This window comes from Podarcis gaigeae (genome assembly GCF_964106915.1).
Source record: "Podarcis gaigeae genome assembly, chromosome: 5".
In the NCBI taxonomy this organism is placed as follows: Eukaryota; Metazoa; Chordata; class Lepidosauria; order Squamata; family Lacertidae; genus Podarcis; species Podarcis gaigeae.
The window spans coordinates 27010167-27031553 of NC_139681.1; the positions used below are offsets into that span (position 1 = coordinate 27010167).

The 21387-nt window shown below is 41.2% G+C and overlaps 1 protein-coding gene across 1 annotated transcript in view; it reads left to right on the forward strand.

Annotated features, from left to right (window-relative positions):
• Positions 1–21387, forward strand: part of BICC1 (BicC family RNA binding protein 1) — a 104597-nt gene that overhangs the window by 64937 nt on the left and 18273 nt on the right. The window contains exons 4-11 of the mRNA XM_083740277.1: positions 8889–8968; positions 11800–11958; positions 12568–12621; positions 13171–13365; positions 14496–14747; positions 16921–17052; positions 20286–20472; positions 21006–21164. Coding sequence (XP_083596403.1) covers positions 8889–8968; positions 11800–11958; positions 12568–12621; positions 13171–13365; positions 14496–14747; positions 16921–17052; positions 20286–20472; positions 21006–21164 — 1218 coding nt within the window. The remainder of the gene's footprint in view (positions 1–8888; positions 8969–11799; positions 11959–12567; positions 12622–13170; positions 13366–14495; positions 14748–16920; positions 17053–20285; positions 20473–21005; positions 21165–21387) is intronic.

The window sequence follows — 21387 nt, forward strand, 5'->3', positions numbered from 1 at the left end:
AGACTTATACAGTTTGGTATAAGTCTGAGCTGGAGAAATAATATATTGTACTCTCTCAGTATAGTGTGCATGATGAAAAACAAGGCGGAATACCAAGCTTCTTGCCAGGATATTTGCTGGATGTCATACTGGAAGTTAAATCATGTATGGTATATTGATGTTTTTCATTGCTTCATGGCACATCTGTTTCTTGTTTGCTGCTTATATTAGTGCCTCCATATTAGAAATACACCCATATCAGGTTATTCCGAGGAAGTGGGCTGCCCTTGAAGGATCTATGGCTTTAGCTGCATTTCCACCTTCCCAAGTCCACACCTTTTCCGTATAAGTTGCAACTTGCCCATCTATAGTTGTGGATGAAGAGGAACCTGTGAGACACTTGCAGCTTATGAAGTCGACTATTATGGAATGTATGCTAAAAATAGTGGAAGGGGAAATGCAGTTGTATTCCAGTCCTGCAGTCATGAACATGAATCTGTAAATCCACGATTAGCAATATTTATAGAATCATAGAATTGTAGAGTTGGAAGGAACAATGAGGGTCATCTAGCCCAACCCTGTGCAATGTGGGAATAATTTGCCCAATTGAGGCTCGAACCCATGACTCTGGGATTGAGTCTTTTGCTTTATCTTCATTGCAGAGCAGTCATTTGTCCTCTTCAGCCTGATACTGTGCTGGTGGCGTAGTTTCAGCCCTTAACATGGCCATACCCTAGAGGTCACTCTAATTTGCACCATCCAATGAGTGCACAATGGCAGACATGGTTAGTTAAAAACTTGTTTCTACTGCTTAGTGAGGGGAATGAACTAGCAGATGCTTAGTGTATGGATGTGAGGAGCTTCTGAAAACTAATTGTGGGGAGTGTTTCTGCTGTTAAGCACACAAAATGAGATTTTTTAAAAAACAATCAAATCCACAAATGTATGCATAATGCAGCTCTGTGTGCAAAAATTATTTTGATATACAGTGGTACCTTGGGTTACATACGCTTCAGGTTACAGACTCCGCTAACCCAGAAATAGTGCTTCAGGTTAAGAACTTTGCATCAGGATGAGAACAGAAATCGTGCTCTGGTGGCGCGGTGGCAGCAGGAGGCCCCATTAGCTAAAGTGGTGCTTCAGGTTAAGAACAGTTTCAGGTTAAGAATGGACCTCCAGAACAAATTAAGTATTTAACCCAAGGTAACACTGTACTTCTTGCCAACACCCACATCCTCTGGCTTTCTTAATGTACAGTTGCACTTGGTAGCACATACTTTCATGAACAAATAATATAAACTTAAAGTTCTTTATACTCTGTTGCAAAAAAAGCTTGAAGGCAAGTTGGAAGTTTAAATTAATTATTGTAGAGCAAGGCCCAGTACATCTGGACTAGTAGTCATTCTTCTCTTCTGTATATGTGTGTATGTTTACTTACACACACACACACACACACACACACACACACAGAGAGAGAGAGAGAGAGAGAGAGAGAGAGAGAGAGAGACCTGTGTGGCAAGCAATTGGTGTTTCACTCAATTAGTAATACAGATTATATGCAAGTCATCTGAACAATCTATAGCTGGCACTTGGATATGGTGCAGAATTCTAGAGTCATATGTTAATGTATATTCTGTTAAATCTATAAAATATTGTCTGTCTGGAGAAGCCATGTATAACTTAAGGAAGGAGGGGACAAACAATCATAGGAAGTGCAGCTTCAATAACCACTCATAGATCAGTGGAACAATGCTATCCTAAGCTATCTTGCCTTTAAACAAATAATCAGTATTACTTGAATGCAAGAGAAATATCCCAAGCAATGTAAAATACCATTTTTTTTAGATGTCACAAGTAGTATTTAATAGAAGTTGCATGTTGCACAATGCTTTAATCTAGTAGGTATCCCAGATGAAGATGTGTGGGGAACCAAAGCATTCAATGGATATTGCTTCTCTGTATGATGAGCAGATAATCAGGTTTAAGGTATCAGGTGTGCCAAATTCTACTTTCCTTGCAGGTCTGTGGGGGAAGGCCTGGCTAGGACTCTACCTAATGCTATAGAACTGCCAGGAACGTGGGAGAGAGGAGCACACTAAAAGAAACTAAGGGACTAAAGTGTTGACCTGTGCTGCACAGGGTCTGGCCAAAGGCCTTGTTTCTGACATTCTTGATCTGAAGCACATGTGCTTTGCTTGGAAGTGATTTCCCCAAGGCGTTAAATAAGCCACTTTGCCAGTTGTAGTCCTAGCAACAAATGTAACTTAACTGCTTGATTCCATTTCAACCAAGTATGTTTGTAATGCTAATGCAGTATACCATAAGTGAATTCTGGAACGGAATCATATGTTGTATTGATTTGTAGCATTTGCTTCCTATACTTGTGTGTGTGCGTGCGCCAGCTTGGACTGTTGCAGCATTGCTTTTGCAATTAAATATTTGTCTGCTACTTTTTAAAATAACGTATTGTCACATTCTAAACTTCATTACTTCCCTTACACAGTTACCTTGGGTTACAAACTCCGCTAACCTGGAAGTAGTACCTCGGGTTGCAAACTTTGCCCGAGGATGAGAACGGAAATCGCGTGCCGGCGGCGTGGCGGCAGCAGGAGGCCCCATTAGCGAAAGCGTGCCTCAGGTTAAGAACAGTTTCGGGTTAAGAACGGACCTCCAGAATGAATTAAGTTCATAACCCGAGGTACCATTGTAGTGTACATGGGCATTGCACTTCAGAGTCCCTTTTGATGTAGCTTGCATACACACACACACGAGTTCTGAAGACCTAGTGTTTTTAAACTTACTAGGTCACATGGTTACCAAATTCTGAGGGGGGGGGGGAGATAAACATATGAACAAGGAAGCAACTAAATCTCACATTCTTTTAAATGCATAATTTCTATTCCCATATTGATTCCTTCTGGCACCCTCACCTCCTCCACTAAGGGCTGGCTCATACTGAGGAATGTTATTGGAAATGTTTAGCTATAATAATTTGGGATCCATTGTGCTCATGCAAATCAGGATCTCTTTAATATAAGTGCTTTTTAAGCAGTATCAAATGAAAAACAGGATGATGTTCTCCCAATAAAGGTCAAAAAACATCAGCTCTGCCTTTCAAGATGGCACATAATCTAAGCATAAAGAAATACAAAAGATAACACTTTTAAGATTTTGTTTACTTGTGAAGGAAGCTGACTTGATATGCCCCTGCCATATTGGTTTATCACAATTTTAAAGTTGTAAATAAAAGTTTAAAATTGCCTACTAATAATTAAGCTAAAGCATGTCTGATAAGGGGTCATATGGTCACAGAGTCCTGCACGAATCCTTGATCCACTAAACTTATTGAATACTATGCAGCTTCAACCTTGAGGAGTTTGCCAGCCTCTTAAATTCCAGTAAGCAGGGTGCACCATTATTGCAAAAAATATTGTTTTAAACTGTATCTAGGGACTCAGCAAAAATCCAGAGGTATGTGTACCTTGTAAACTTCAAATGTTCAACAGAGTATCTCTTATCTCTTTGCATGACCTGTGTCAGGTCTAAAAGTTACAGATTTTGCCACTTCAAAAGATTACCTTGTTACATTTTCAATGGATATGGCCTATTTTTCCATGAGAGTGCAAAGGAAGCAACAATCCAAAGTTAAAGTTGCTGAAGAAGGGTATTTGTGCTACACTCTTAAACACTCAAATATTGCTTTCCCTGTTGTGACCACAACAGGGACAATTCAAGACCTTTGTGTGTTCCTCCCTCCAATAAATTGTTTTTAACGCTAATATATCTTTGTGTGGAAGAAGTTTTGTTTTCATGCCTTGGGGCAACTAACGTAATTGCTGCAGCAGTTCTTGTCATCTGCATTTACTGGACGGTCTTAAACTTATTGAGCCAAAAAGTAATAAACCTCTGGGAACAAAGATGTTAAGGTATTTGGCTGCTAGCTGGTTGCAGCACTTGCCAAAATCCTTTAGAAACAGAACTGAATGTTTCTAATGGAATGCTTCGTAAAAAGCACAATAAACTCTGATAAGAAGTTGAGGGGTATTTGTGTGTTGTGGTTATGATCACAAAACAAACATTTTCTGCTAAAGGGTGCACAAATTGGATAAATGGCTTTCTTGCCATCCCGTTGAAACTACAGGCAAGTAAGTTGAAACCAGCTCTTCTTTATGGATCTGATATTTCTCCATAGAAGCATCCCCCTTGAACACCTATACTTCTTAATGGTGGCTTTTAATCATAAACATTGATAACAACTTGGCTATAGATATCAGTGATTACAGCTGCTGCCCATTCTTTGCTAGGCAAAAAATCAGTGTCGTCTGATGCTCTTTATAAAAGAAAATGCCCTGTAGTTGGCCTGTTTCTGCCCCCCCACAAGCTTCTTATTGCTGAGAGAGAATTTAATTGCACCCTAACTCTATCTTCCTCCCCCCTCCTGCAAGCTTTAACTAGCCTCTGGAGTTCAATATCAAGTTTAGTTCCACTCAACCTACATTATCTTGAGCTGTGCTTTGCTATGAACCACCACTCCAGACTGGTGTTTTATTGCAGATGTATTCTGCAACCCTTCTCTTGCACAAGGGCTCTAGAGCAGTGTTTCCCAACCTTGGGCCTCCAGCTGTTTTTGAACTACAATTCCCATCATCCCTGACCACTGGTCTTGCTAGCTAGGGATGATGGGAGTTGTAGGCCAAAAACATCTGGAGGCCCAAAGTTGGGAAACACTGCTCTAGAGGACCTGCCACATTGTCATCACCAAGTAGCTACCTAAGGCTTAGATTCTAAGCTTGTCTGTGCCCAGAGTGGGCAGATTGTAACAATAAAGGGAAAATGTCAGAAAAATTCATCACCCACAACAAATAAGGTGATCGAAAGTATTAACCCAGTTAGAATGATCATACCACCCTATTCTCCTTTGGCATGACAGTGGTACCTTGGGTTAAGAACTTAATTTGTTCTGGAGGTCTGTTCTTAGCATGAAACTGTTCTTAACCTGAGGTACCACTTTGGCTAATGTGGCCTACTGCTGCCGCTGTGCCGCCGCTGTGCAATTTCTGTTCTCATCCTGAAGCAAAGTTCTTAACCCGAGGTAATATTTCTGGGTTAGCAGAGTCTGTAACCTGAAGCATCTGTAACCTGAAGCGTCTGTAACCCGAGGTACCACTGTACTGTGTTTTGGGATAGATTTCAGTAGTGGTAAATTTTGAACGGCTCAAGCGCATCATGACAATCCTCACAGCCATACCTTGCTCAACCTTACGCCCACTGAAATTAAAGTGAAACTCTAAAGTACTCTGAGAATGAGGAAGTCGGAAACCTCTTTCAGAGGGGAAGAAACTGGAGGCCAGGTTTCAACACAACACTAAACTTTATTATTCTTGTTACATTTGATGTCACATTTATTTACACCAATATGCCACATAGCAGATTCTGTTTAGCACAGTGCTAAGCAAAATGTTCTGTCTGTGCATGAGATTTCTCATTGCACACTCGACTGTTCCTGTCCTCTTTTCCTCCTGCGTGACCCTTGTTTCCAAACAGGTTGTTTCACATTACCTTGCATTCTGCTCCAGGAGAATGGACTGTAGCAGCACCATGTCTCTCAAAAACATGTTGATTCAGAAGCAATATTTAGCACCAGGCTGCCAGCCTATTGAGTTCAAATCAGAATGTAACTTACATTTATGGGAATAGCTGGGCTGATAATGTATAAAAACACCAGATGGAGCTGTCCTGCTGCGTTATAGCAGCAGCTACATATTTCTGTTAGTTCTACATCTCTTTGAAAAGACAAAAATTATGTTGGGAGCACTTTTGTCTAAAGAAGCAATTCTAGTAAGTGGGCATTTGCTTTCACTCTGTTACTGTGTTGTGTGACAATTTGTCTTGATAAGGAACTGCCAAGAAAGCTAAAAAAAAAAAAGTCAATTAGTCAGTACTTGTTAACGTTGCAAGGGCAATTAATTTTCCATGGTCATGGTGATGTAAGATATGCATTGCTTAATGTGAACTGACATCCATAGCTAGGGAGTGTGACCATAATGTGCCATAATAGGTAGTGTGTATAATTTATATTACCATATTTAGGGATTTTTCCCCCTCACTGTAGCATGACTTTATTATGTTGTAATAAGCATGGTTTTAACTATGGAAAGGCAGCATACAGATAAAATTATGCATGTATATATTACCTATACAAACAAGATTCTCTACACACATGGCCCAAATCATGATGTAAACATGTTTGGAATAATATCTAAAAGACTGAACATGACAAGTATTTTTTAAGTAGAAACAAACTGAGGTCTCATCCAGGAATACTGATGATTTAAAGCTTCTACCTATATTTCCTGTTATGCCTGTTAAAATAAATTAAGACTCTTATTAGCTTTATGCCAGCATTTTCTGTGTTTCCTCAAGGGACCCTGGTAGATGTGTACATTTAAAAAAAAAAAGCAAAATAAAAAAATTTAAAATTGTTTTTAAAAAGTGCCTCAATCATTTTCTAGTCGGGGGGAAATATGAAAAAAATGGATGTTAAGCTAATTTTTAGGTGAGGGGTGAAATTAACTTTCCTAATAGCGAAATTCTAAGCTGTTGCAAGCAAGGTATATAGAAAACCTTTGTGTGGTATAGGTGTTTGTAAATGATATTCAGGGAAACTGAATAGTACAGTTCTTGTTCTCTTTCAGTCCTAGAGCCACAGGGAAAGGCTAAAGAGTTACAATTCTTACTTAAATAATATTAAACAAAACATTCTTCGTAACTATGAAAGAGTAATTAGTTTTCTCTTTGTAGTTATTGTGCTAGGCAGAGGATGCTTACTTCTAAATGAAGTGTGTGTTGTATTGACCTTTTCAAGGCAAGTGGTCATCCTTCACAAAGACATTATTGACCTATTTGACCAGTCAGGATTGGCACCCCAGCCCTACCCCTGTTGTAACCAGTGAGAATTAAACATTTTATTTCTATTTATTTCAATGGGACTTGGCATAGCTATGAAGTGATGAAAGCTTTTATGTTGACATGCCATGAGCAGCCTTCTGAAAAATACCATATTGTTGTTGCTGCTGCTGCTGTTGTTGTTTAGTCATTTAGTTGTGTCCGACTCTGCGTGACCCCATGGACCAGAGCACGCCCGGCACTCCTGTCTTCCACTGCCTCCCGCAGTTTGGTCAAACTCATGCTGGTAGCTTCGAGAACGCTGTCCAACCATCTCGTCCTCTGTCGTCCCCTTCTCCTTGTGCCCTCCATCTTTCCCAACATCAGGGTCTTTTCCACTGAGTCTTCTCTTCTCATGAGGCGGCCAGAGTATTGGAGCCTCAGCTTCAGGATCTGTCCTTCCAGTGAGCACTCAGGGCTGATTTCCTTAAGATTGGAGAGATTTGGTCTTCTTGCAGTCCATGGGACTCTCAAGAGTCTTCTCCAACACCATAATTTGAAAGCATCAATTTTTCAGCGATCAGCCTTCTTTATGGTCCAGCTCCCACTTCCATACATCACTACTGGGAAAACCATAGCTTTAACTATATGGACCTTTGTTGGCAAGGTGATGTCTCTGCTTTATATTGGCCTGAATATAAGGCTCAGTTTTTCCCCAAATTCCGACCATGAAAAGTTAAAGTGTGCAACCTTACGGTATGCAGCCAGGAGCATAGGGCAAATAGCGCCAGGAGCACTGCAAAGCGGTGCCTTCCCCAAGTGTGGTTCCCCATCCCCTCCCCCAAGGCTGGGAAGGGAGAGAGTGAGGAAGGAGAAAGGTTGTCAGCAGCGCAGCGTGCCTCCCCCCCCCTCACACACATCCAGCCAGGAGCTACAAGGAATGGTGGGGCCTATATTCAGGTATTTTTTCCTTTCCTCCCTCGTATTATAAAGGTGCGGCTTATATTCAGGTGCGCCTTATATTCGGGCCAATACGGTAATTCGATGGCCGCCTGTGTCAAGTAGGAATTGCCTCTAGGCAACTAGGGTGAGAAGAGCCTACTGGCCAGAAATTAACAACACTGTAAGAAGGACAGGAAGACTAGTAAAAAGAAAGAAAAGTAGACGGATAACTTTTGTAGTTACTAACTGTGATTTACTCTTGGGCTTCTTCAGGAAAATAATTTCACATCTTCACGTTGGGCGTAGCATGGTGGGTGGTGGGTGGCCATAGCCCGGGTGCATGAATTTAGGGTGTGTGAATCAAGCACCCCCATGCAGGGATCTTTGTCCCACCCTGCCTGCTGACGGGGGTCTCTGGGCACCAGGGCCTGGCCTGGCCTTGCCACCATGTCTCCAGTCCTGTCACTGAATGTTTGCCCACCCAGAGTTGAAGAGGTGCCTGCCAAGGACTGCATTGGCCAGCTGGGCTCCTCCCTGCATGGACGGGCAGGTGGTGAGGGCTGGGCTGGTGCATGAGCTCTGTGAACCCACCCACCCAGCGGCATCAGCGGTAAGGGCTGGGGTGGCACAGTGGGTTCTGTTAACCCTCCACTCCCCGGGCGCTGGCAAATGATGCAACACCACTGCTTCATAGGGCCTATCTTGCCTGTTTCTGTGATACAGACTGAACCTGTTGCGCTTGGCAGTGGAGAGTTTTACATTCCCAAAGTGTTAATATGTAACCCTAACTGGCTGGCACATTCTGCAGCTTGAAAGCTCTGAAAGCACACTTGCATGGCCATAAGCAACCAAATTAATTTAAAAGCTATGGGAGCTTTTGCACAATTCTCTGGAGAAAGATGTATACAGTGGTGTCTATACTGTGCGAGCATAATGTAACTTACATAAATTAATGCATATGAACAGTGAAGCGTGACTTAAGGGCTTGTGTTGGCTTGTAGTAGAAAGAATGGGTAATTTGTTGGATGGTTTGCATAGCCCATTTACCAAAATAATATTTCTCTTTGCTTTTGCTTTTCAAGATCCTCATATTAAAGTCTCCGGGAAAAAGGAAAATGTCAAAGAAGCTAAAGAGAAGATCATGTCTGTTTTGGACACAAAAGTAAGATGAAAATCAATTAACCGGCCCTTGGGCTTGGAATTCCAGGTTCTTGATTTCTGAGACTCAGCAGTGCACCAGCACTTAGCATTCCTGAACCTTCTTAGGTTACATTAAAAAGCAAACGTTTTCACTGAAATTTAACATTTGCATGGCTTAAAACAGCCAGTGATTATTTCCATCTTTAAATTTGATCTGCTTTCAAATAATCTCAAGTAGTACAGCTTTGCATGCTGCAAAATGAGTCAATGACAGCATCCAACAGGAACTCTGAAGTATTTTTTTTTTAAAGAACTTGGGGGTTTTGTAACTGGACAGTTTTCTTTTTTAATTCATGAGCAGCCTGATCCCATGGAATCGTTACCAAAAGAAAAAAGCTGCTTTGGCACAAGCTGCTGTCTGCACTGCAGCAACTAAATTTGAGCTCTACATCCCATTTGGTTACAGTTTCATGGAAAATCCCCCTAAGAGCTGTCAAGTCATGCAGATGTGCGAATGCAGTTGTTTTAATGTGTGGGGTAAAAATTACTTGCCATGGGCACACTATCTGTACTTGGTCACAGAGTGGGCATTAAAGGTCATGAGAAATATTTGTTAACATGTTAAATTATGTATTGTGTAATTATCACAATAAGAAAACTGCATTTTCAGTGTAGCATTTGGAAAAGCTATGCAAGAGTTTGCAGAGACGCTTAGGGCAGTACATGACCCGTGAGGTTAGCCCTGAAGCTTCTCTTTGGATTTAGCCCAGCAAAGTAGAGCCCTTTAAACCACTTAAATATGGCTGTGGCTGAGAGCAGTAAATAGACATGTAATGCTGGTGTGCTGCTTGCTGAATGAGCAGCAACAGCAGCCCATTTGTTTTCTGCAAATGCTTTTAAGCAGGCAAAATAGTTTTGCTTATACATCATACTAAGCAATACCATGGTGTAGTGCAAAATGTGCCGACTGCAGGAGAGGATATCGCAGCCACTTTCCTCCTTCCTGGGTTTTTTTCCTTTCTGCTGCAGCATGCTAAGAGCTAAGCCATAGTGTGGCTTAATGTGTCATCTGAACCTAGCTTAGCTCTCCCGGATAAAGCACAAGCTGTAAACCACAGAACAAACCATGGTTATAGTTCACAACATACTCTGGAGAGTTAAACCACAAGCCTAGGTTTACATAGCAGGCTAAGGCAGACATGACATAGCTTTCAACAGTGCAGCGGCAAAACAACCAGAGAAGAGTGTAGTAGTCATGAAGTTTTTTTCTGGGAGCCTGCATCCTTATGCATTAGTGCCAAACTATGATTTGGCTGCTGCTGCTTCTATAAATTTGTTAGTCACTTCATCTTGCCCAGGGCAACCCAAAGTGACTTACAACCAACCAAAAGGACAATAAACCCCACATAGATACCTTAAAACCAAGAGGAAGATAAATCAATTGAAAGCATCCCAGCCACTTCTAAAAGGCCACAGATAGCTAAATGTCAAAGGCCTGGTTATGGAAGAAAGTTTTTGCATGTCAACTAAACATACATAAAGATGGCACCAGGCAAGCCTCGCAAGCTTAGCATAACATAATACAGCAAGAATGTTCCTCAGCAATGTAACCTTGGTGTTCCATTAAAGGTCTAGAATCATACTCTGTTTGCCCCAGATTTTAGCAGTCACTCCCAGCATGAATCAGCCGAGGGGTAGCTCCTTGTTCTAAACCTTTATTTACCTATTGCTTAGTAGTATTTATTGCAAATACTGGTCAGAGGCTTAATAAATGCCAGGGTAAAATGCAAGGTAATGGTCCTTGAGGCACACCTTATCATAAAAAATTGTCATTACTCCAGCGGGGTTTTTTTTTCTTGGTTTGTATTTATAACATGTCATCCATTTGCCTTAACCCTTGGCTGTGCCAGCAATTTCAATATAATTTACAGCCCTAATATTTGCCCAAGGCAAATCTCAAGCATTTAAGAATTGTGGAGAGCAGGTTGTTTTGGCTGAATGGATCGCATGGGGTAGCTTATTCAAAGCTCAAAACCTGTGTCTGTAGTTGGGAGTAGATTCACAAGTCTCAAGAAGAGTGGTCCTTCCCACAAGCATCTTCCTTTAATGAAGGAAGGGAAATGGTTAGATTCATGGGAACTGTGAGGCGTAGGATTACTGCTTCCCCCTTCTTCACCCTTCTCTGCTCCCATGGCTTTAAGAGCAGGCAGGTTCACAGAAAGTTAGTAGATAAAGAGGACTCTCACCTGCTCAACTACTCAGTTTTAGGCTGGGAGAGAGGTGAGGGAAGCAGCTCCAGTGAACAGTTGAGAACATAAGATAGGGATAGGGTACCTATGGCCCTCCAGAGGTTGACCACTCTCACCATTGAGCATGCTCATTGAGGCTTATGGGAGTTGGAGGTCCAGCAACATCAGCAGGGCCACAGACTCCCCAATTCCTGGTCATCAGATGTCTCACAAGTACTTAACCATCTGATAACAAATACAGAAGAATATAGGGGTTTTCTTGAGGAAGTAACCTTCATTTACCAATTTGTGATGTCCACTTGGAGGGAGGAAGTTTCATTAATCCACCATTTGTATGCAGAACCTTATGCATTCTGTATCAAAACAATTTTCACCTACTCCACAGTCCTTCACTTGTTAAATTACAGGGCAAAAATATGTGGCCTTTTTTTAATGGCTCTGAAATGTCAACAGTAGAATGGTACTCAGATTTGAAAATGAAAACTGTTCCATTTAAGCTTCCGTTCAGGTTTTTCATAAAGTGTGGGACAAAGGCAACTTTAATATATATATCCTGCATTGGAAGAATGTAATAAAATAAACTTCTGACCTTTCCCCCCTGCAGAGTAATCGAGTCACTCTGAAGATGGATGTGTCCCATACAGAGCATTCTCATGTGATTGGAAAAGGAGGAAATAACATTAAAAAGGTGATGGAGGAAACGGGGTGCCACATCCATTTTCCAGATTCTAATAGAAATAACCAAGCAGAAAAAAGCAATCAAGTGAGTATATATTTTTCATCCGCTGCATTGAGTCGTAATATCCATACGTATGAGTCAGGGCTTTGTTCATGTCAATGGCATCTCAATACGTTTTGCTAATTGAGACAAAAGACATTCACCCACCCTAGATACCTTTCTGTCCTACTCCCAAGCCTCTTCTGCCTAAGGCGACTGCCTTCAACTTGCCTCTGAGTAAGGGTGGCTTTGTTTATGTCCTTGGGCGCAAGTGAGTATAGAGAGAAACTTGAAGCAATGAATCTTAAAAGTTTTCTCAGCCAAACAAATCACTTGCTGAAGTGATCAGAAAGTATTAGATTGCATTTTTATTACAAATGCAATGGCTGTCCTTGAAATAGCACCTCTTGTGGTCCAGTCTGTTTTGTTACATAATTTTAAAATAACATTTAAGCACTTCTTGAATGAACTTTGATTATGTATCTAATAGGAACCTTGCATAGTTTGAAAAATGTTGCAGTGGGGGAGGGTAGTAAGAAATCAGAACTTCCAATTACGTTTTAAGCGTCAAGGATAACCAACAGATTCATAACCATTAATCACAATGGTTGAATTCATTGTTACAATTTCAATCTTACATTTATACTTCCACAGGTGTCAATTGCAGGACAACCAGCCGGAGTTGAGTCGGCCAGAGTTAGAATACGGGTAATTATCAGATGCTGGTACCTAACTGGTACCTTCCATTGAGCCCTCCTGGCTCCTTCCTCATGTCCTTGAAATAAGTTTTTTATATAGTTCACTTGACCCAGAAAGTAGAAAACCACTCTGGCTGCTGTCTACTTTGGGGATGCTGCAGAACTGCATAGTTCTGAGGATGTACTAGTTGTAGCAGATATTTACAAACCTCCTTTCAAACCACTTGTGTTCACCCTATTTTTATTTGCTGTACTGACAAATTTATGGACACATTCTGTGGATTAAAAGTCCCAGAAGATCCAACAACAGTTTGTAGATTTTAATATTCACCCTATGTTTCTGGTATCATATCTACCTATTCCACTGCCAAATAAAGGTGAAATGTGATAATTTGATGCTTTCTGGTAGAGGTTGTGCAATGTAAGATGGTGGGCAGCATAAAACAGCATTTAAGGCTGCTTGACTTGGAATTTTGAATATATACCTTCATGATAGGCCAGATAAGTTCTTCCTTATGTTGAACTTTTGCTTTTCTTTTGTTCCTAATCACTGTTCCAGGAGCTGCTCCCATTGGTGCTGATGTTTGAATTACCTATAGCTGGAATCCTTCAACCAATCCCTGATCCCAATTCTCCTACAATTCAGCATATATCTCAGACATATAATATTTCAGTATCCTTTAAACAGCGTTCTCGGACATATGGGGCTACAGTCATCATCAGAGGATCTCAGAATAATGCTAGCTCTGTGAAGGTAACATCTTAGCTGATACTACTGTGGTTGTACTGAAGGCACAGGTGGATTCAGTATTTGTTCTTGTTGCTGTGCTTGGATTTGTGTGGCTGACAGTCCCAGTCAGTAAGGGGAAACTGCCTGTTTCTGCCCAAGAGAAAGGAGTGAATTGTTTAACATAGCCTTCTTTCAATGGTGTGCATATGCACAATGGAAACTGCAGTTTGTGCTATTCTTCAGGTCATAACCCTGCAATATCCTAGTACAGATAGGAGTTCCATGTGTTACCTGCACATGTTTAGAGACTGAAACTTGAGCCTGTTTCACACATCAGACTAAGTGGGTAAGATCAACATGTGTTTGAGTTGAGAGGACAGCCACCGCCTAGCAGAAAGACACGGTTTACCTCTGTGCACTAATCATGCATTCTGATGTGCTTAGGACTCATAGACTGTGCTCCTTAGTCCTGATCTTGCTAGGTAGCAATTGTAGCATTTTGGGCAAAGCCACGTTGGACTGCATGTGTGGACACATTGAGTCTAATGACAGACATAAGCATGGCAGGCCTGGTGACAGGCGGCTAGTCATGATCTCTGTGCCACATGTGGTATGTTCACCTAATTTATCCATTTTGGAATATTGTGGAGTACTAAAAGGAGAATTTGTTATGCATTCCAACATAAGTGATTTCCTGTGTCTGTCCATAGATGTCATTCAGATGCATTTTTCACCTATTTCATTCATTTTTAATACCAGATAATCAGACTTTTTAAGGGAGCTGCTACTTTCTTAATTTAGAAACCCAATCCGTTGTGGTCAAGTACAAATTACCACTCCCTGAATTTTAAGTTGTCTCTACCGCACTAGTAACCTACCCTTGCTTAATGCCGTTTTCAGGGTATTTACATAGGATTTACTTCCATTTTATCCTCACACAAAATATAGCCGCTTTATGAGACTGACTGTGTGTTGGGGAGGAGATAATCTAGTATGGATTGAACAAAATAGAATATATATATATTACAACACTGGATACACAAGCGTGCATATTAATCCTTTTGCTTTAATTGGGATAAGTCTCATTCCTTTCTGTATGCAGAATATATGGGGAGCAACCTGATATAAACTTTTCTCAAACTTCTTTTAAATAGGAAGGAACAGCTATGCTCTTGGAACACCTGGCTGGTAGCTTGGCTTCTGCAATCCCCGTGAGCACACAGCTGGATATAGCAGCTCAGCATCATCTCTTTATGATGGGTCGGAACGGCAGCAACATCAAGCATATAATGCAAAGAACTGGTGCTCAGATCCATTTCCCCGATCCCAGTAACCCACAGAAGAAATCCACAGTCTACCTCCAGGGCACTATTGAGTCAGTCTGCCTTGCCAGACAGTACCTCATGGTATGTACATTAAAACTGTGGAAATTGTCAAGCAACAACAACAGCAACAAAACACTGCAATCACGGGGCAATTCACTGGAACTCAAATGAATGATAAGGCTGTAGGTTTGTCAGCAGTTATGCAGTCAATAGGGATCTGCTGCTGTTTCCAGATCTGCAAGACCAGGGGTTCCCAGTTCTTGCTGGAGTGGTAAATCTGTGTCTAGACTGTCTCGCTTCAGGCTGATTTGGATTTGTGTGATTTGAATGCTCCTCCATACAAAAGGAAAATATAAAAAACTGGAATTTTAAAAACAAGGTTTGGGTTTAACCAGTTCTGTTTTTCTAGAAAAAGAGGTGCTGTAACTCACCATGAACACCTCCCTTGTTCTCTTACAGTGGCAATGGCATCCACTTGAGAGGTGCCGGAACTGAGTTCCGGCTGGAAAAAAGCCCTGGGTTTAATCCTCCCTACTTCACTTCTAGTTTCCTCTTGCAGAGGGATTTTTGTGCATGGAGTAGCAATCAGTCATGTGAGCCAAAACCGGGTTTGCCACCTCAGCAAGAATTGAGCATATGATGATTTATGTATGTGATTCCAAACACAAGTGTGTCCCATTCACAGGCTACCTTCTTAGGTGTACACAAACATAATCGGTTTGATAGGGTTAAGGGACTCCTTAATTAAATTATGCATGATTTAACCAATGAGTTACTAACATGAAGCCAATGTTTATCTGTTTTTTAAGGAATGTAAACATGCCAATACCTCAGCACAAAGGTTTGCAAAGATCTGGTGGGAAATTCTAGCGTTAGTGGCTTAAATCAGTGACATTTGAGTTCCAGCCCAAAAACTGTTTACTTGAATTTCATGAACTATGGGTTTTGGAATTTGAGAATTATAAGTACAGGGAATTGAATTTTGAATGCCCATAGCCTAAAACAGCAATAGTGAGGGTCCAAGTTAGCAGATTTGTAACACACACATCCAGTTGACAAGAACTAACATGGCCATTCTTTCTTTCAATGCTGCAAGGGAGTGCACATATAATGGGATGGTAAGTTATCTATAATATGTTGTTAATGTTGACTATCCAACTAGTAGTATTCAGTGTGGAGGAAGAAATTTAATCTAGAACTATGCTTTTTAAGAAATGCTCATAGAGAACACCATAAGGGATACTGATTAGTTTCTATGTAAGAATGACAGAAAGCTTAAATTTAAAAGCCCCTTTTTAATGCTCAGAAGAGCAGCAGAGGTTTTTTGTATTTTTAAATATAGTGAACAATGATGAGCAGATAAAGTGCAAGAATGATTTTTACAAGCATGTCATGCTTATTAATTTTATTTATCTTTCTTCAGACAGTTCATGTTTTATAAAAATATATGTATTAAAATGCAACAAGCCAGAAGAAGGCGAAGCATCCAAAGGAATAAAAGCCGGTTTAAAGCAATATAAAACGGGATGCCTTAAAAGGCCTTCGTGAATAAAAAATACCTTCAGTCAGCTCAGCGCTTAGGCAAGCCTTTTGCAGTGAAAGGAGCTCTATAATCTGAGTGTTGCTGCAGACATAAGTGTCTCCCCAGCTCACCTCAGATATTGGGGGCAGAGATGCAAAGAAAGGTTTCTGAGTAGGATCCCTATAAGTGGGCAGATTAAACCGTTAAAAACTGCATTTTGAATTGAGCCCAGAAATTGACAAGAAGCCAGTGCAAATGTCTGGCCAGATGAGTTCCATGCACCCTTTCCTAGTTAGTGTAGAACATGGTAAGTAGATTACTAACTGAAACTGGCCATCATCCAGTCCATTACCAATCTCAGACAGTGGTTCCTTAACCCCCGCCGTCTCACCTGCATTTAATGAGAGGAAGAAATACAGTTGGGTGACAACACTACTTCCCAAATACCCTCTCTCACTGGCTTCCGGTGTTAAATAAGAAAGCTTCATTGCAAAATTAAATATGTCTTAGTATTTAGGTTCTTGTGTTTTATTTTTCATTCATTTGCAAATGCAGGAAATGTGTGAACCAATTTTAAGAATCACTTGTGAAAACGGACTGATGCTGCAATCCTGTACCTCCTTACGTAGGAGTAAGCCCCTTCAAATTCAGTGGCACTTACTTTTGAGTAGGCACTTATAGGATAATTCTCTGCTTGCCTGTTGATATTGTGTTTTGTGTTGAATCTTTCAGGGCTGCCTTCCTCTTGTGCTGATGTTTGATATGAAGGAAGAAATTGATGTAGAACCACACTTTATAACTCAGCTAATGGAACAGCTAGACGTCTTCATTAGTATTAAGCCAAAGCCAAAGCAGCCAAGCAAGGTTGGTAGAAAACATTCCCTTTTTGTAGGCAAATCAAGCCTTCCTTCTGCAGCGCAGAAATAAACCAAACTAGCTGTTCAATCAATGGATGCATAGCACCCATAAAAACAAGACCTGCTTTTTATTGAGATTTATTTCCTGCATTCACAGAGCACCTCTGCATCCAGTTTGCCCTCTTTAAAAAAGATAATCTAATGCATTTAGCTCTGAGAAGCCAATGCTTCTAATAAACTAGGAGTGTTATGGAAACTCTATCCCCTTTAACCTTGCATACATACTCAGTCCCAGCTCTAGATTGCACAAGCAAGAGGGCTTACTCAGTGGCACTTGGGAAACCAGAAGCTAAGCAGGACATGGTTCCCCGCCTATTGCAATGTCTCCACCAAAGAGCCCTTGTGATGATGGGCTCTGGTGAGAGGCAAGCAAGGCTTTGACCTCTGTTGTCTATGCCTAGAACCCAGAATGTGCCCCATTGGGCCTGTTCATATTTTTTCCGTAGTATCTTGCAACTGGAGACTTCACTCAGCCGTGAAACTCACTGAGTGACCATGGGCAAGTCCCTGTCTCTCAGCCTAACCTATTTCACAGGGTTTTAAGGATGGGGAAAAAACGAGTGGGGTTATATGCGCTGTTTAAGCTCCTTTGGATATAAAGCAGGAAATAAGTACAACAAATTCCTAAACGGGTTGCAAGGCCTGCACAACATTTGCATACAGATTTGTGAAATAATGGGAAGAGGAGAAAATATATCTCTTTCACGATTTTATAGGAGAAAGCACTAAACAGGGCAATATCCATATCGAATCACCACTGGGTAATATCCATCCTATTGCCTGGATTTTAACTTATACTATTAACTAATTTGTAGCTGGCTTTATTTGAACTGGGACGCAGGTGGTCGGCGGTTTGAATCCCCGCGACGGGGTGAACTCCCGTTGCTCGGTTCCTGCTCCTGCCAGCCTAGCAATTCGAAAGCACGTCAAAGTGCAAGTAGATAAATAGTTACCACTCTGGCGGGGAGGTAGACGGCGTTTCTGTGTGCTGCTCTGGTTTGCCAGAAACGGCTTAGTCATGCTGGCCACATGACCCGGAAGCTGTACGCCGGCTCCCTTGGCCAATAAAGCGAGATGAGTGCCACAACCCCAGAGTCGGCCACGACTGGACCTAATGGTCAGGGGTCCCTTTACCTTATTTGAACTGGCTTTATCAGACTATCTTTTTTTTTGGTTTGTTATTTGTGAACAATTAAAACCCTCTTCGTTATATTCCTGGTACTGCAGTAAAGCTTTAATAATAAAGGCTTCCAATGAACACGAGCAGTGTTAGAAACTGAGATATGAAAGCTAGGGGTAAATGGCACCTTAAGCCTAGGTTATGGGCGCAACAACGGAATGTCTAGGCATACTTTTTTATAACAAGAATACAAAGCTGAAAATGAATGAATTTCAGCTAAAATATTAAGTTCATTTTTCACATGATCTAGTCCATGGGTAGGCAAACTAAGGCCCAGGGCCCGGATCCAGCCCAATCGCCTTCTAAATCCAGCCCACGGATGGTCCAGGAATCAGCGTGTTTTTACATGAGTAGAATGTGTGCTTTTATTTGAAATGCATATCTGGATTATTTGTGGTGCATAGGAATTCGTTTTGTTTGTTTGTTTGGTTTCAAAATATAGTCCGGCCCCCCACTGAGGAACAGTGGAACAGACCCCAGTTGAAAAAGTTTGCTGACCCCTGATCTAGTCCTTCCTTGCCCCCCCTAATATTCTTAAGAGGGTGTCTTATCCAGTCTTCAGAGAGTAACTGGAAGTGGGGAGACAGAAAAAGGTCCCCCTTTCCTTCCACTCTGCAGTTTTAATCTGAAATCTTAGGCACAGTACTGCACCCAGAGCTCAGAAACAGCTCACACTAATGAAATTCCTGTCACAAAATACGCCTAGAACAATGGGAGTTCTGAACATGAGGTTTCTAGTTCATTCTTATGTTGTTTTAGAGATATAAGCAACACAAATATAGAAACCCAAGCAAGGGAAAAATTGTCAGGTGTTTGTAAAAACTCCATATAGCGGACATTTTTACTAAAATTTCAGGCTGATTGTACTTGATGTAAGAATGCTGTTGCGCAACTAGTGCCCATTGCAATGCAGTCTGGGTTGGAAGATTAAATGATGGAATAATTCCTTGAGCTCCCCACAACGTGGCCAGAATTTGGTCTTCCTTAACTAGAGCTTCTGGAAGTAATGACATGGCAAAGTTAATAAGGATCTGAGCCTGTAGTATAGCAGTTGCATTCACCATGCACATATTCAGTTCAAACTGGCAAAAATATGTTGTTTACATCCATTGATCTCCAGGTCTCCTGTAGATTGTAGATTTAATTCATGTTGGTAACTGCCTCCCTCCCCCTTCAGAGACAAGTAGAAGTACCAAAGGATAAATTGTTTTCAATATGTGCAATCTTAGGTTATGTGACCAGAATTGGAAACTTTGAGCAGGGCTATGCAAAATTCCTGGTTTGTGAGTGAACCTTGGTTTGCATTAACTACACTGACACATTGCACATGTAACATTGTTAGCTTATGGAGGGGAAACAGCCTGAGTTCACGAGGCTGGGAGTGGGGTGGGTGCAGGATATAGGGGCTCAAAAGGCATGAACTTGAGAGGGAGAATAATCAGTAGCATACACGGTTTGCAGCCCTTCATCCTAAAATGGAAAGAAGGAAGATTTTAGCTCAGGTACAAGCAGCATTTTGGTTGTTGGCAAACCTTGCTCTGTGATCGAAGATTGGGCAGAAAAGAGGATGCTGGAATTTGTGGACTCCATTAAGGCTGACAGGATCTCACTTTTCCTGTGTATGTAAAAACGTAGATTTGATACCAGAACTATTTAGTGTAATTCTAAGTAGTTGCAGGAGAAATGATTTTTTTTTTACATTTGAAAGATTATAAAACATACACATCATTTAGATAATTGTGTTTTATCTTGTAAGGGAGAAAATAAACAAGGCTCGTTGTACCATCCCTGTGTTCCACAGTTCTTCCTTTAGAAAAAGGCAAAATGTTAAGTAATCCCTACAAGTTTTGCAGACCTAACTGCAGTCTTTCTATTAATACCAGAGGATGAGTTTGGCTCGAGAGTGGGTTTGTAAACAAATTCCTCTAAATGTTGCCAGTTATCAGAATCCCTTGGAACATTTTATTGCATTTCCTTGCTTGCATGTTTTCTCCTTACAGTCTGTAATTGTGAAAAGTGTTGAGCGAAATGCCTTAAACATGTACGAGGCACGAAAATGTCTCCTGGGCCTTGAAAGCAGTGGAGTCCCCATGGCAACAAGCCCATCCGCAGTCTCATGTCCTGTTGGCCTCTCATGTCCTGGTTTGGATATCCTGTCCTCAGCTGGGCTAGGACTTACTGGACTCGGTAAGAAGTCTACAGTACTTTACTGTACTCTGAAACTTCGCACTATGAGTTGGGTTGTGGGACAAGCTGTGTGTTTTAACCATGTATTTAACTGAAGAGGTGTAATGGAAGATATTGAGGGTGGGATGTGAAATAACGGCTTTGGGGCAATGCTGTTGGCAATGAAGGAACAGCTGGGGTAAGAGACAAGGATAGGACAGAGTTGGGTGTCAGTGGGATTTCCGATTAAAGTACAAGTCCATTGGTGACCAGTTTCCAAAGAGTGTTGTTGACCTTGCAGCACTAGAGTTTAAAGAGAGAGGGAAGTAAAATGCCCCATGTCCAGGTATCCCCAGCATCACTGAAGGGGGAAGTAGCTATCATGGGAAGTATAGGTTTATGTGGACTCCTCTTTGAAAATGTCAGTCCTCCAATGTGATATTAAAACAAAATTAATTTGAAGAATTTGATTTATTTTTTTAAAAGCATTGTTTCATTCATTCTGTGCAGGCGTGTGAGGAGTAAGTTACCTGTCTTGCTTTTTTACTTTGTAGGCCTCCTTGGTCCAACAGCCTTGTCTGTCAGCACGTCCACCACACCAAATTCTCTCCTAAATGCTCTCAATAGTTCTGTTAGTCCTTTGCAGAGTCCTAGTTCAGGCACGCCCAGCCCAACATTGTGGGCATCTTCAATTGCCAATACAAGTGCTACAGGTTAGTAGGTCTCATTTGTTTGATTAAAAAAAAAATACAGCGTGAACTTTTCCATAGTGAACGGTAAAAAATATTTTTAGAGAGAAGCATGGGATCTAAATTATGAAGATTTCCCAAGTTCCACAAAGGTTTATGGCAGAGTTTTCCCAACTTTTCATGTTGTTAACACACTTTTTAGACATGCATCATTTCACGACACAATAATTCAATTTTGCTAGCAAAC